The sequence below is a fragment of the Anser anser genome, assembly GCF_964211835.1.
Source record: "Anser anser genome assembly, chromosome: 35".
NCBI lineage: Eukaryota > Metazoa > Chordata > Aves > Anseriformes > Anatidae > Anser > Anser anser.
In genome coordinates, this window is record NC_139756.1 from 498249 (window position 1) to 513756 (window position 15508).

The following is a 15508-nucleotide window of genomic DNA, read 5'->3' on the forward strand; positions in this document are numbered from 1 at the left end:
GGGGCAAGGATGTGGTGGGGTGAGGATTTGGGGGGTGAGGATTTGGGGGGGCGAAGATTTGGGGGGGCGAAGATTTGGGGGCAAGGATGTGGTGGGGCGAGGATTTGGGGGGGCAAGGATTTGGGGGGCAAGGACGTGGGGGGGCGAGGACGTGATGGGGGGAGGATTTTGGGGGGTGAGAATATGGGGGGGCTAGACGTGGGGGGGGGTGAGGATTTTGGGGGGCGAGGACATGGGGGGGCTAGATGTGGGGGGGTGAGGATCTGGGGGGGTGAGGATTTGGGGGGCAAGGACGTGGGGGGGCAAGGATGTGGGGAGGTGAGGATTTGGGGGTGAGGATTTGGGGGGGCCACGACTGACCTTCCCCCCCCCGTATCCGCAGGCCGCTGGTGCCGGGCGCTGCTGCAGGACTACGCGGAGGCGGCGCGGGAGGCGGCGCGCGGCGCCCGGCGGCGGCCGTGGCGGGCGGCGGGGGCCGCGGCGGCGCTGGGGGGGGCCCTGGCCTGCGCGGCGGCCGTGCCGGACCCTGACTCCTTCGAGGCGGCCTTACTGGAGGCGGCGGGGGCCCTGCTGCTCCTCTCCCCCCCACCCGCAGCCCGAGGCCGAGCGGCACGTGCGGCGCCTGCTGCGGCGGCGCGACCGCGGGCAGCTGCGGTACCGGGGCCTGGTGCTGGCCGCCGTGGTGTACGAGGCGCCCTACGACGAGGCGGCCGCGCTGTACCGCGCCCGCTGCCCCCACCTCCGCCCGCCCTGGTCCCGGCTGCCGGGCCGCCTGCTCGACGTCGGCTTCTGGGGCCGCTGGTGGGTGCTGGAGGCGAGGACGCGGGACTGCGACGTCAACGAGGAGGAGTTCGGGAGCCTTCCTCCCCACCTGCGGCGCCTGGAGGCCCGGCAGCTGCGCTCCGAGGAGAACGAGCGGCTCTTCCTGCAGAAATTCCGCCCCGTCCCGCTGGCGGACCTCGAGCGCGGCGCCGAGCCGTGACGGCGGGCCAATAAAGGCGGCGGCGGCGGCTCGCCCCGGCACGTTTTTGGGGGGAAATCGGTGGGATTTGGGGCGCGGAGGCTCACGGCGCCGCCCCACCGTGGGTCCTCCCCCAGCCCGCGGGCCCGTTGGGTTGGCGACGCCGCTTCGGTTTAACCCCGTTCGGTTTCCCCCAAATCCGCGCCCTTTTGCCCCAATCGCCTCGAATTCGCCCCAAAGGCGTGCTCTTTTGTCCCTGCGCCGTTCGCCAAATCCGCTCCGTTTTACCCCATTTTGGGGCCACCCCAACTCCACGCCCCTTTCCTTACCCCCATTTTTAATCCCCCCAACTCCGTATTTTTATTTTTTAGCCATTTTGATCTCACCAAATCCACTCCGTTTTACCCCATTTTGGAGCCACCCCAACTCCACGCCCCTTTCCTTACCCCCATTTTTAATCCCCCCAAGTCCATATTTTTGTTTTTAACCACTTTCATGTCACCAAAGCGACTCCGTTTTACCCCGTTTTGGGGCCACCCCAACTCCACGTCCCCATTTTTGATCCCCCCACTTTTATCTTTATTTATTTACTTAATTTTTTAGCCGCTTTGACGTCACCGACTCCACGCTCTCCCCGTTATGCCCCGTCCCACCCCAAATCCCCACAATCCCCATTTTTCGCAATTTTTCCTCCTTTCCCTTTTCCTCCCGTCTCCCCCGAGGTGCCGCTGCCGGCCCCGGGTTAACGCCGCGCGGCCGCTCCTAATTATCGATTAACCGTTCATTAATTAAGCCGCCATGAATTATTTATCGCTGCACCATGCTCGGGGTTTTCCGTGGAGCTGCGTGCGCAACCGGGAGGTTTTATTTATTTATTTACGTATTTGAATGCTTTTATTTTTTATATTTTTCCACTTTTTTTTCCATTTTTCTCCCCAAATCCTCAGGGGCAGGACGGGCAGCATTTAATTGCCTTAAAAAATCGGCTAAAACCACCCCAAAAGGCCCCGGTGTTGCGGGGTTTTGCCTCACCGGCCTCACCGGCGTGGCCGCAGCGCGTTTTGGGGGGATTTTGGTGAATCTGGCGATTGTGGCGCACCCCCCGCGGCGCTCAGGTGGGTTTGGGGGGGTTTAGGGTTTTTGTTTTTTTTTTAGGGTTTTCCGTTCTCCAAACGAGCTGGGTTTAACGAGGTCTCGTCGCCATGGAGACCGCAGCACCCGTCGTAATTAAGCGCCGGTAGGCAAAAAAGAGGGCGAAAAAATGGAATTTGGCATTTTTGGGGGAACGCGTGGGGCGGACACGGCTCTGCTTAATTAATAACGCTGCTAATTAGAGCCGGGCAGGGGCTGGTGCCAAAGAACACGAGTCCGTTGCTGCCGGGCTTAATTGTTCCTCGCCGGGCCCGTTAGGAAGCGGTGCCGTGGGGTATTTTTGGGGGGGATTTTACATATTTGGGGTTTTTTGACACGAGGCCGGGACAGGCGACGGCAGCGCCCGAAGCGGCTCCTCGAGGAGGCGACGCAGGTCCGTCGGTGCCTGGGTCGGAAATCGAGGAGAAAAACGAGGATTTTGTGCCAGGCGGCTTTCCCCGGGCGCCGTTTGATGCGCAGCAAAGCTTTTGATGGAAAACGAGGGGAAAAAAAAGCGTTTTTTGGCTGGCCGTGACCCTCGGCTGGCCCCGCTGGGACGCGGCGCTCCTGCTTTTCCCACAGACTTTGCCCAAACAGCTGCGTTTCCTCCCAAACCCGCGTCCGCCCCGGCCTCTCCCGGGAGCGGCGCTGAAGTTTTCTGCCTGGCGGCGACGCCGGGCTTTCACCGCGGTTATTCACGATTGATTTGTTGAACCAAAAAGCATCGTTTTGGGGGGCAAACCGCGCTCCCTGCGTGGGTTGTGCTGGGCTTACAGACCCCGTCCCAGGGCCCCCCACAGACCCCAGCCCCCCAGGCCCCGTCCCAGGGCCCCTTCCCCTCAGGGTCCTTTCCCCTCGGCCCCCTTCCCCTCAGCCCCCTCCCCAGGTCCCCCCAGACCCCCTTCCCCTCACGGCCCCCCCCCAGCCCCCCTCACGGCCCCCATCTCCCAGCCCCCTCCCCCCACAGCCCCCCCTCCCCCCTCCCTTCGCCGCAGTGGCTCCGCCATTGCGCATGCGCGCGCCGGGGAGGGGAGGGGGCGCAGCGGAGCCGTTGGCGCCCTCGGCGCGCGCACGAGGCGCGAGGCACGCGCCCCCCGCCCCCCGGCCCCCTCCGCCTCACCCCATTGGCCGCGGCGGGGAGACGGACGGGCGGAGGCGAGCCGGAGAGCGGCCTCCCTATTGGGCGGGCGGGCGGGGAGGGGCGGGCCTTCCTTTGCCTCAACCTCCTCCTATTGGCCGGCTCAGCGATGAGGGGGGAGGAGGGGCCAGCGCGCGCCCCCCGCGCCCTGCCCCGATTGGCGGGAGGCGCGGGCCGGCCGCCTCGCCATTGGTCGGCAGGGGGCGCGCGAGGCGGCGCGCACGCGCACTGGGCGCGCGCGTGCCCGTGAGGGGAGAGGAGGAGGAGGAGGAGGAGGAGGAGGAAGGGGGGGAGGCGGGGGCGCGTCCCCGACGCTCCTCACACGGCGGCGGCGGCGGCGGCTCCTTTGTTCCGGGCGGGCCGCGGGGATGGGGCCCGCGGGCGGCGACGGCGGCGGTGAGGGGCCGGGGGGGGGGGGTTCGGGGGGGACGGGAGGGGGGCTGGGGGGGGCGAGGGGGGGCTGGGGGGGGTACGGCGGCCCGCGAGGGTCACGGCGCCGCAGGCCGCGCTGCCCATTGTTGGGGGGGGGGGGCGGGGGAGCTGCCCCTCCCCCCCGCTTCGTGCCCCCCCCAACCCGCTCCCAGCCCCCTTTGTGCCCCCTCTTCGCCCCCCCCTTCCTGCTACACCCCCCGTGCCCCCCTCTTTCTGCCCTCCCCTTTCTACCCCCCATTTTCGTGGCCCCCCCCTCCCTCGTGCCCCCCCCCCCATGTCCCCATCTTGGCTCCCCCCCTCCTTTCTGCCCCCCCCTTTGTGCCTTCTCTTCACCCCCCCATCTTCGTGCTCCCCTATCTTCGTGCCCCCCCCCCGCCCCCCCATCTTGGCTCCCCCCCCTTCGTGCCCCCCCTCTTTGTGCCACCTCTTCACCCCCACTCTCTGTGCCCCCCCACTTCGTGTCTCCCCCATGCCCCCCATCTTGGCTCCCCCCCCTTTCCGGCCCCCCCCCTTCATCCCCCTCCCTTCTGCCCCCTCTTCACCCCCCCGCCCCCTTTGTGTCCCCCCCATGCCCCCCATCTTGGTTCCCCCCCCCCCCCGTCTCTGCCCCCCCCTTCTGCCCTCCCCTTTGTCCCCACCCCCCTTTCTGCCCCCCCCACCTTTGTGCCCCCCCTTTGTTTTCCCACCTAATTTCCGCCCCCCATCTTGGTTCCCTGCCCTGCCCCCATCCCTTTGTGCCCCGCAACCTCCCCGGATTCCCCCCACCCGTCTTCCTCCTCCACCCCCCCAGTGTTCAACCCCCCCCCCCGTTTCCCAGACCCCCCCCCCGTTTCCCAGACCCCCCCCTTCCCCCTTCTCAGCCCCAACCCCCCCCGTTCACCTCCCTTCCCCCCCCCCCTTCCATCTCCCCTCTACCCCACAGCAGCTTTTTGGGGCTCTGCGGTGCCCCCCCAGCTCTGTGCCCCCCATTTCCCCCCCTTTCACCGTTTCTCTTTGTGGGCGCCCCCCCGGGGCCGGATCCTTCCCACCCGGGCTTTGCCCGCCCTTCAGGAGGGCGCCGCTTCCCTGCCCCCCCCCTCAGGTTTTGGGGTGGCGCCCCCCCATTTTGGGGTCTCTGCCTCAGCTGCGGACCCCCAGGACCACCTCCCTCCAATCCTCCAAAATTATTGGTATTTTTTTTTCTTCTTTCTTCCATTTCCTGCGGGTTTGTGCCCCGGGGAGGGGGGGGCAGCTCGCTCCATCCCTTTCAGCCCTCGCCCCCCCCCTCATTAGCTCCCTGCTCATTAGCGCTCATACAAAGCCCGCACCGAGCCCCCCCCAGACACCCCCCTCAGCACCACAGCGGTGATTTTTTAATTAAAAAACACCAGAAACGGTAAAAAAAACAAACAAAATAACAAATTACCCCAACTGGGCGCCACATCACCCCCTTCCTGCCGTTCGCCGGGGGCTTTTTGCCCGTTTTCTTTATTTTTTTTGCCCAAAAAGCTGCAAATTCGGCTAAATTTGGTGTGAGGCCACGAACCGCGAGCGTGCTCCTCGCGCTCGGTGACCGCAGGTGTCTCCCCGGTGTTACACCATGGAAAAATGGGCTGAAATCCTCATTAATAGGGAAAAATGGGCTGAAACCCTCATTAGTAGGGGGAAATGGGCTGAAACCCTCATTAGTAGGGAAAAATGGGCTGAAACCCTCATTAATAGGGAAAAATGGGCTGAAACCCTCATTAATAGGGGGAAATGGGCTGAAACCCTCATTAATAGGGGGAAATGGGCTGAAACCCTCATTAATAGGGGGAAATGGGCTGAAACTCTCATTAATAGGGAAAAATGGGCTGAAACCCTCATTTAATAGGGAAAAATGGGCTGAAAACCTTCATTAGTAGGGAAAAATGGGGTGAAAACCCTCGTTAATGGGGGAAACTGGGCTGAAACCCTCGTTAATAGAGGAGAATTGACTGAAAACCCTCATTAGTAGGGAAAAATGGGGTAAAAACCCTCATTAACGGGGGGAAACTGGGCTGGAAACCCTCGTTAATAGGGGGAAACTGGGCTGAAACCCTCGTTAATGGGGGAAGCTGGGCTGAAACCCTCGTTAATAGGGGGAAACTGGGCTGAAACCCTCGTTAATAGGGGGGAATTGACTGAAAACCCTCATTAGTAGGGAAAAATGGGGTGAAAACCCTCATTAATGGGGGAAAACGGGCTGAAACCCCTCGTTAATGGGGGAAACTGGGCTGAAACCCCTCGTTAATGGGGGAAACTGGGCTGAAACCCCTCGTTAATGGGGGAAACTGGGCTGAAACCCTCGTTAATGGGGGAAACTGGGCTGGAAACCCTCGTTAATGGGGGAAACTGGGCTGGAAACCCTCGTTAATGGGGGAAACTGGGCTGGAAACCCTCGTTAATGGGGGGAAACTGGGCTGAAACCCTCGTTAATGGGGGAAACTGGGCTGAAACCCTCGTTAATGGGGGGAAACTGGGCTGGAAACCCTCGTTAATGGGGGGAAACTGGGCTGGAAACCCTCGTTAATGGGGGGAAACTGGGCTGGAAACTCTCGTTAATGGGGGGAAACTGGGCTGAAACCCTCGTTAATGGGGGAAACTGGGCTGAAACCCTCGTTAATGGGGGAAACTGGGCTGGAAACCCTCGTTAATGGGGGAAACTGGGCTGGAAACCCTCGTTAATGGGGGGAAGCTGGGCTGAAACCCTCGTTAATGGGGGGAAACTGTGCTGAAACCCTCGTTAATGGGGGAAGCTGGGCTGAAACCCCTCGTTAGTGGGGGAAAACAGGCTGGAAACCCTCGTTAGTGGGAGGAAACTGGGCTGAAACCCTCGTTAATGGGGGAAGCGAGCGAGCTGCCCTGGCCCAAATGAGGTCGAGTAATTAAGGCAGCGTTTCCCCCCCCTGCAATCAAGGAATTAATTACCCCCACCCCCCCTCTGTTTTCTCTCTAACTGAGCCACGAGCCGCGTTTCTGCGCAGACGCCGGCGAAGTTCCCATCTCCTTAACGACCCCGGGGGGGCTGTCAGTGCTAATTCCCCCCTAATTAACCCCCCACCCCGCTAATTAGCCCCCCCCAAACCCTCCTTTCCCCGCAGCGCTGCGCTGACGGCTCCCCCCGAGGCCTCGGCCGCCCCCAGCCCCGGCGGATTTCGGGGAGCTCCATGCCCGTAGGTACGTGCTGTCCTCTGGGGGGGGGGGGGGAAAACAAGTGGGAAAGGGAATTTTGGGGGAAAATACGTAGGATTTGCGTCCCCACGAGCGATTTGCCACCGGGCTGACCTCGGGGGCGCCCGTAAAGCTCCGAGCGCCCCCAAAACCGCCCGAGCTCCCCCAAAACCTCGTGGCTTTCCCACGCGCAAACAAAAACGCGCACCCAAACACCCGCAAACTGCCCAAATTACCCCAAACGGAGCCGCCCGGCCTCGCGCCGGCAGGCAGCTGTCGTTCCTGCACCCTTGGTCCTGAGCTTTAACGGCTAACGAGGGTGTTAATTAGGATTTTAACAGCCCCCTCGGACCCGAATCCCGCAGGACTGTCCCCAGTTCGTCCCGTGGGGGCCAGCCCTCCCGCTCTGTCCCCTCGAGCTCAGGACCCTCGGGAGCCCCGTTTTTAAGTGGAGAACCCCCCCTCAGCGCCCCCCGCTGTAATTAGTCCCTAACGAGGGGGGCTCCGGGCCCGGCCCCGCGAAGCAAACCCCCGCCCGTTCCCCTTTCTGTTCCCCAAAACCTCGTGGTAAGGGGAAGTCAGCGCGGCCGGCTCGGTTCAGCTTGGGGCTTAATCCCGTTTTGGGGCAGATGGGTCCCGTTTTGGGGAAATGGGTCCCATTTTGGGGGATACCAGTCCCGTTTTGGGGAAAATGGGTCCCATTTTGGGGAAAATGGGTCCCGTTTTGGGGAAAATGGGTCCCGTTTTGGGGAAAATGGGTCCCGTTTTGGGGAAAATGGGTCCCGTTTTGGGGGATATCAGTCCCGTTCTGGGGCAGATTGGTCCCGTTTTGGGGCAGATTGGTCCCGTTTTGGGGCAGATCGGTCCCATTTTGAGGGAAATGGGTCCCGTTTTGGGGCCGATCTGTCCCCTTTTGGGGGAGATTGGTCCCATTTGGGGGGATCAGTCCTGTTTTGGGGCTGCAGGAGGGATGCAGGCTGCTCTACTTGTAAGGATCGGTCCCATTTTGGGGGAAATCGGTCCCATCTGGGGGGAGATTGGTCCCATTTTGGGGCTGCAGGAGGGGCCCAGGCTGCTCTACTTGCAGGGTTTGGTCCCGTTTTGGGGTGGATTGGTCCCATTTTGGGGGATATCGGTCCCGTTTTGGGGCAGATCGGTCCCGTTTGGGGGATATTGGTCCCGTTTTGGGGCAGGTTGGTCCCATTTTGGGGTGGATCGGTCCCGTTTTAGGGGATATCAGTCCCATTTTGGGGCAGATCGGTCCCGTTTGGGTGGAATCAGTCCCATTTGGGGCTGCGGGAGGGGCGCAGGTTGCTCTACGTGTGGGGATCAGTCCTGTTTGGGTGAGATCAGTCCCGTTTTGGGGCGGATCAGCCCCGTTTTGGGGATATTGGTCCCGTTTTGGGGCAGATCAGCCCCGTTTTGGGGATATCGGTCCCGTTTTGGGGCGGATCGGCCCCATTTTGGGGGATATCAGTCCCATTTTGGGGCGGATCGGTCCCGTTTTGGGGCAGATCAGTCCCATTTTGGGGTGGATCAGTCCCGTTTTGGGGGTTATCGGTCCCGTTTTGGGGTATACTAGTCCTTTTTTGGGGCGGGGCGGTCCTGTTTGGGTGAGATCGGTCCCGTTTTGGGCTCTCTCCTCGCCCACCCCACGCGTTTCCAGGTGCGCCGCGGGGCCGGGCGCCCGCTTTTCCCCGCTGCCCTGCACCCGGGGGGAAATCCTCCGTGCCCCCAACGGGAAATTCTCGCTCCACCGGGGCCGGGAGCGGCGTGAGAGCGGCCGGAGGGCGTCCCTGCCTCCTCGGCTCCTGCGTTTGCATCCCCCCCCCGCGCCTAAAGCGGCCGATTCGGCCCTGAGCGCAGATTTTTGGGGGTGGGGGGGAGCTCAACGTGCCTGGGACCAACTTAAATCGATTTCGCTCCCCGTGTGCCAAATCCCCGGGCGCTCCCCGGGGCTCCCCCGCTGCCTAACGATGCCCGGCCTCGTTAGCGGGGCCACGCCACCCCCCCCCCTTAACGCCATTTCTTCCGCGGCAGGCCCCCGCTGACCATGTCCACCCCGGACCCTCCGATGGGCGGCACGCCGCGACCGGGTCCCTCGCCGGGCCCGGGCCCCTCGCCGGGCGCGATGCTGGGCCCCAGCCCCGGCCCCTCGCCCGGTTCCGCTCACAGCATGATGGGGCCCAGCCCCGGCCCCCCCTCGGCCGGGCACCCGCTGCCGCCCCAAGGGCCCGGGCCCTACGCTCAGGACAACATGCACCAGATGCACAAGGTGAGGGGGCGGCCCCGGGGAGGGGCTCTGTGCCCTTTTTTTTGGGGGGGGGGGATTGGGGATGTCCTAGGGGCTTCAATCCTGTTTTTTGGGGGTATGGGGGACACCCTGGGGGCTTCCATGCTCTTGTTTTTGGGATCAGGGACGCCCTGGGGGTTTCTGTCCCTTTTTTGGGTGATCAGGGACACCCTGGGGGTTTCCATCCCCTTTTGGGGGGGGATTGGGGTTGCCCTGGGGGTTTTCATCCCTTTTTTGGGGGATCAGGGACACCCTGGGGGCTTCCATCCCCTTTTTGGGGGGGTTTGGGGTTCCCCTGGGGGCTTCCATCCCCTTTTTTGGGAGGAACAGGGATGCCCTGGGGGCTTCCATCCCCTTTTTTGGGGGGAACAGGGATGCCCTGGGGGCTTCCATCCCCTTGTTTTTGGGATCAGGGATGCCCTGGGGGCTTCCATCCCCTTTTTGGGGGGATCAGGGGTGCCCTGGGGGGTTCCATCCCCTTTTAGGGGGGATTGGGGTTGCCCTAGGGGCTTCCATCCCCTTTTTGGGGGGATCAGGGGTGCCCTGGGGGGTTCTGTCCCCTTTTTGGGGGGGATCAGGGATGGCCTGGGGGTTTCCATCCCCTTGCTTGGGGACAACCAGGGGGTTTCTGTCCCCTTTCTTAGGGGGATCAGGGACGCCCTGGGGGTTTCTGTCCCTTTTTTGGGGGGGGATCGGGGACGCCCTGGGGGCTTTTTCTGGCGGAAAAACCTCGGTTTCGAGGACCTTGGATCCATGCCGCGACCCTCCGACCTCCCGGGGCGGCACGGCTGCCGTGTTTTGGGGCAAAACTCTTCGGTTTCGTTCCTCGGGGGAGGATTTAGGGCCCGTTCTTCTCCCCTGCAGCCCATGGACTCGATGCACGAGAAGGGCATCGCCGACGACCCGCGCTACGGCCAGATGAAGGGCATGGGGCTGCGGCCCGGCGGGCACGCGGGCATGGGGCCCCCCCCCAGCCCCATGGACCAGCACTCGCAAGGTGGGTTTCGGGGTGAAAACCCGCAGAAAAGGGCAAAGCCGCCTTTCCTGGGGGGTGGAAGGGACCGTCAGTCAGCCCTTTTTGCCCCCCCTCCTCTCGCCTTTTGCCCCCCCCTTTCCGTGCCTGCTGCCCCCCCCCCTTTCCGTGCCTGCTGCCCCCCCCCCTTTCCGTGCCTGCTGCCCCCCCCCCTTTCCGTGCCTGCTGCCCCCCCCCCTTTCCGTGCCTGCTGCCCCCCCCCCTTTCCGTGCCTGCTGCCCCCCCCCCCTTTCCGTGCCTGCTGCCCCCCCCCCTTTCCGTGCCTGCTGCCCCCCCCCTTTCCGTGCCTTTTGCCCCCCATTCTCATGGCTTCTGCCCCTCCTCTCCTGCCTTTTGCCCCCCCTCCTCTCCCGCCTTTTGACCCCCTTTTCCATGCCTTTTTCCCCCCTCCTCCCACCTTTTGACCCCATTCTCATGGCTTCTGCCCCCCTCCTCCTGCCTTTTGCCCCCCCCGTTCCATGCCTTTTGCCCCCCTTTCCGTGCCTTGCCCCTCTCCTCTCCCGCCTTTTGCCCCCCCCACCTTTTGCCCCCCCTTCCTCCCGCCTTTTGCCCCCCCCTCCCCCCGCCTTTTGCCCCCCCCTTCTCTCCCACCTTTTGCCCCCCCCTTTCCGTGCCTTTTGCCCCCCATTCTCATGGCTTCTGTCCCTCTTCTCATGGTTTTTGCCCCCCCCCGCCTTTTGCCCCCCATTCTCATGGCTTCTGCCCCCCTTCTCTCCTGCCTTTTGCCCCCCCTCCTCCTGCTTCTTGCCCCCCTTTCCGTGCCTTTTGCCCCCCCCTCCTCCCACCTTTTGCCCCCCCATCTCTGTGCCTTTTTCCCCCCTCTCCACGCCTTTCGCCCCCCTTTTTGTACAACCCCCCCACCCCGTATAACATCCCCCTCTCCTCCCAGGTTACCCCTCTCCCCTGGGGGGCTCGGAGCACGCCTCGAGCCCGGTGCCTGCCAACGGCCCGGCCTCCGCCCCGCCGCTGCCCTCCGGCCCCGCGGGGGTCCCGCTGGACGGCGCCGACCCACAGGCCCTGGGCCAGCAGAACCGGGGGCCGACCCCCTTCAACCAGAACCAGCTGCACCAGCTGCGGGCCCAGATCATGGCCTACAAGATGCTGGCCCGGGGCCAGCCCCTCCCCGAGCACCTCCAGATGGCCGTGCAGGGCAAACGGCCGCTGCCCGGCATGCAGCAGCAGCTGCCCACGCTACCTCCACCCTCCGTGGCCGCCGCGGGGCCGGTGCAAGGGCCCGGACCGGGACCGACGCCTCCAAACTACAGCAGACCTCACGGTGAGTCCGCCTCGCGGCAACCCCCCCCCCCGCGTCCCCTCCCGGGACCCCGCTTCGGGCTCGGGTTCGCCCCCGCGGTGGGTTTGCTGCTCCTCATCGCGGCCGTTAGCTCTCGGGGGGCTTCGTTCACCCCCCCCAGCACCACTTCTGACCCCCCAGGGTTTAATTTCCCCATCCTGATTCACCTCAGGCTCTCCGGGAGCAGCAGGCTGAGCTTTGCTCCCCATAAACGCACAGAGACAGAAATCCTAACCTGTTTTTTCCTCCCCTTTCCCTTTTTTTGTGTATTTCTGACCCTCTCTGCAGGTGGAGGAGGGCCCAACGTACCCCCTCCCTTGGGTTGGGTTTTCTGCTCCCCATCGCGGCCGTTAGCTCTCAGGGGGCTTAATTCATCCCCCCCAGCACCACTTCTGACCCCCCCGGGGTTTAGTTTCCCCATCCTGCTCCGCCTCGGGCTCTCCGGGAGCAGCAGGATGAGCTTTGCTCCCCATAAACACAGAGATGGAAATCTTAACGTGTTTTTTCCTCCCCTTTCCCTTTTTTTGTGTATTTCTGACCCTCTCTGCAGGTGGAGGAGGGCCCAACGTGCCCCCTCCCTTGGGTTGGGTTTTCTGCTCCCCATCGCGGCCGTTAGCTCTCGGGGGGCTTCGTTCACCCCCCCAGCACCACTCCTGACCCCCCCGGGGTTTAATTTCCCCGGGAGCAGCAGGACGAGCTTTGCTCCCCATAAACGCACAGAGACGGAAATCCTAACCTGTTTTTTTTCCTCCCCTTTCCCTTTTTTTGTGTGTTTCTGGCTCTCTGCAGGTATAGGAGGGCCCAACATGCCCCCTCCCGGACCCTCAGGAGTTCCCCCAGGAATGCCTGGGCAGCCCCCGGGCGGCCCCCCCAAGCCCTGGCCTGAAGGTGAGAGCGCAGCCGCCTCCGAAACGCTGCCGGAACCGAGGGCTCGTTAGGGGCCGGCGGTTAACGAAGCGACCCGCGGGGGGGGGCACAGCCCTCTGCCAGCCCCAAGGGGCTCCTGTGACCCCCTGAGCGGCTCCTGTGACCCCCCAAGGAGCCCCCTTGCCCCCCCAGATTCCACCTTGTTCTTCTTCTTGACCATTCCGCGTGCTTTTGGGGCCGGCTGCTCCGAGTTTAACGCCCCCCCTTGGGTGGGGAGGCTTCGGGTGGCCAAAAAAACGTAATTTTAGGGCCCGGTGACGTGTGACAGGGGCAGAATTCACCGAGCTGCTCCGCCGCCGGGCCCTGCGCGCGCCCCGCCGCTGCCCCTCGCGCGGGAGGGGACCCCGAGGGGGGTGGTTAATTCATCCCGGCTCGTTCCCTGACCTCTCCCCCTTCTTTTTCCCCCCCCCCCAGGCCCACTGGCGAATGCTGCAGCCCCCACCAGCACACCTCAGAAGCTGATCCCCCCCCAGCCGACCGGCCGGCCCTCCCCGGCACCCCCGGCCGTGCCCCCCGCCGCCTCCCCCGTGATGCCGCCCCAGACGCAGTCCCCGGGGCAGCCGGCGCAGCCGGCCCCCATGGTGCAGCTGCACCAGAAGCAGAACCGCATCACCCCCATCCAGAAACCCCGGGGGCTCGACCCCGTGGAGATCCTGCAGGAGAGGGAGTACAGGTAGGGCTCCCCCCTCGCTTCCCGCGGGGGGGTTTTGGCCTCCCGGGGGGGCGCCACGGCGATTCCGTGGTGTTTTTGCCTCCTCCTGACGCGGGAGGTGCAGAGGTGTGCGGGGACACCGGGGGGGTTGGTGGCCTCGGGGCTCCTGAGGCTTCACACGGAGCCTCTGGCTTTCCGGGGAGCTCCACCACGTTTTGGGGTTTCCAGGGAGCCCCACCGCTTTTTAGGGTTTCCAGGGAGCCCCACCATGTTTTGGGGTTTCCAGGGAGCTCCACCACGTTTTAGGGTTTCCAGAGCTCCACGCCATGTTAGGGTTCCCAGGGAGCCCCACCAGGTTTTGGGGTTTCCAGGGAGCCCCACCACATTTTAGGGTTTCCAGGGAGCTCCACCACATTTTAGGGTTTCCAGGGAGCCCCACCACGTTTTGGGGTTTCCAGGGAGCCCCACCACGTTTTGGGGTTTCCAGGGAGCTCCCCCACGTTTTGGGGTTTCCAGGGAGCTCCCCCACGTTTTGGGGTTTCCAGGGAGCTCCCCCACGTTTTGGGGTTTCCAGGGAGCCCCACCACGTTTTGGGGTTTCCAGAGAGCCCCACCACGTTTTGGGGTTCCCAGGGAGCTCCACCACTTTTTAGGGTTTCCAGGGAGCTCCACCACATTTTAGGGTTCCCAGGGAGCCCTACGCCATGTTAGGGTTCCCAGGGAGCCCCACCAGGTTTTGGGGTTCCCAAGGAGCCCCACCAGGTTTTGGGGTTTCCAGAGCCCCACCAGGTTTTGGGGTTTCCAGAGCCCCACTACACGTTAGGGTTTCCAGGGAGCTCCACCACACGTTGGGGTTTCCAGAGGGCTCCCCCACGTTTTAGGGTTCCCAGGGAGCTCCCCCACGTTTTGGGGTTTCCAGGGAGCCCCACTACACGTTAGGGTTCCCAGGGAGCCCCACCACGTTTTGGGGTTTCTAGAGCTCCACCACATTTTAGGGTTTCCAGGGAGCTCCACCACATTTTAGGGTTTCCAGGGAGCTCCACCACGTTTTAGGGTTTCCAGAGCTCCACGCCATGTTAGGGTTTCCAGAGGGGTCCACCACGTTTTGGGGTTTCCAGGGAGCTCCACTACACGTTGGGGTTTCCAGAGGGGTCCACCACGTTTTGGGGTTTCCAGGGAGCTCCACCATGTTTTAGGGTTTCCAGGGAGCTCCACCACACGTTGGGGTTTCCAGAGGGGTCCACCACATGTTAGGGTTCCCAGGGAGCCCCACCACGTTTTAGCGTTTCCAGGGAGCCCCACCACATTTTAGGATAGACCCCAAGCATCCCCTCTAGGGCCTCTCCGTCTCACCCGAGATAAAGCCCCAATAAATCGGAGTCGTATCTGCCAGCCTCGTCAGGAGAGGCCTAAAAGCGCGTGCCCAAGGTCGCTTTGCTGCCCCGTGTCCCTAAATCCCGTCTCGTTCCCCCCCGCAGGCTGCAGGCTCGCATCGCTCACCGGATCCAGGAGCTGGAAAACCTTCCCGGCTCCCTGGCCGGCGACCTGAGAACCAAAGCGACCATCGAGCTCAAAGCGCTGCGGCTGCTCAACTTCCAGAGACAGGTACGTGGTCTGCCAGGGGGGGACCGGCTGCGAGGGGGAGCCGGGAGCCGATTCCCCTTAAAAAAAACAAAAAAAAAAAACCAATCTTCCCCCCCAAAAGCTGCGTCAGGAAGTGGTGGTGTGCATGCGGCGGGACACGGCCCTGGAGACGGCCCTGAACGCCAAGGCCTACAAGCGCAGCAAGCGGCAGTCGCTGCGCGAGGCTCGCATCACCGAGAAGCTGGAGAAGCAGCAGAAGATCGAGCAGGAGCGGAAGCGGCGCCAGAAGCACCAGGTGGGGCCCGGCGCCTTCCGCGGGCGCCGCGCCGGGGGGGGCCGGGTGCCCGGAGTGCACCGGGAGGGGTATTTTACACGGAATCGAAGGGGTTGGAAGGGACCTCGGAAGATCTTCGGGTCCAGCCCCCCTGCCAAAGCGGGTTCCCTAGAGCAGGCTGCCCAGGGAGGCGTCCGGATGGGCCTGGGATATCTCCAGAGAAGGAGACCCCAAAACCTCCCCGGGCAGCCTGTCCCAGCGCTCCGTCACCCTCACCGGGAAGAAGTTCTTTCGCGTGTTGGTGCGGAACTTCCCGGGCTCCGTTTTGTGGCCGTTGCCCCTTGTCCCGTCCCCACAGAGCACTGAAAAGAGGTTGGCCAAGTCCCTCTGTCTCCCACACCTCCGGTATTTATCCACGTCGATGAGATCCCCCCTCAGTCTTCTCTTCTCCGGGCTGACCAGCCCCAGGTCTCTCGGCCTTTCCCCACAGGGAAGATGCTCCAGGCCCCGTGTCATCTTTGTGGCCCTCCGCTGGACCCTTTTAGGGAAATAAAATTCAGGGAAAATAAAGTTTTAGGGCATTCCCTCCCTTTTTTTTTAAGGGGATTGCGCCAAAAAG

General features: G+C 63.4%; 2 protein-coding genes across 11 annotated transcripts in view; both read left to right on the plus strand.

Annotated features, from left to right (window-relative positions):
• Window positions 1-9: 9 nt before the first annotated feature.
• On the plus strand, window positions 10-1014 carry TIMM29 (translocase of inner mitochondrial membrane 29; the record flags this gene model as incomplete). Its single annotated transcript, XM_083815083.1, is given in 3 exon segments — window positions 10-19; window positions 338-596; window positions 598-1014. Coding segments are annotated over 3 exon segments (654 nt in total). The 3' UTR covers window positions 983-1014.
• A 2441-nt stretch (window positions 1015-3455) lies between these two features.
• SMARCA4 (SWI/SNF related BAF chromatin remodeling complex subunit ATPase 4) overlaps window positions 3456-15508 on the plus strand; it is a 31527-nt gene continuing 19474 nt past the window's right edge. For all 10 annotated transcript variants that reach the window (XM_083815049.1, XM_083815051.1, XM_083815053.1 and 7 more), the window contains exons 1-9: window positions 3456-3626; window positions 6764-6839; window positions 8874-9108; window positions 9991-10123; window positions 11049-11435; window positions 12243-12341; window positions 12795-13053; window positions 14510-14636; window positions 14737-14910. In XM_083815049.1, the coding sequence (XP_083671175.1) occupies window positions 8887-9108; window positions 9991-10123; window positions 11049-11435; window positions 12243-12341; window positions 12795-13053; window positions 14510-14636; window positions 14737-14910 (1401 nt within the window). In that variant the 5' untranslated portion in view covers window positions 3456-3626; window positions 6764-6839; window positions 8874-8886. The remainder of the gene's footprint in view (window positions 3627-6763; window positions 6840-8873; window positions 9109-9990; window positions 10124-11048; window positions 11436-12242; window positions 12342-12794; window positions 13054-14509; window positions 14637-14736; window positions 14911-15508) is intronic.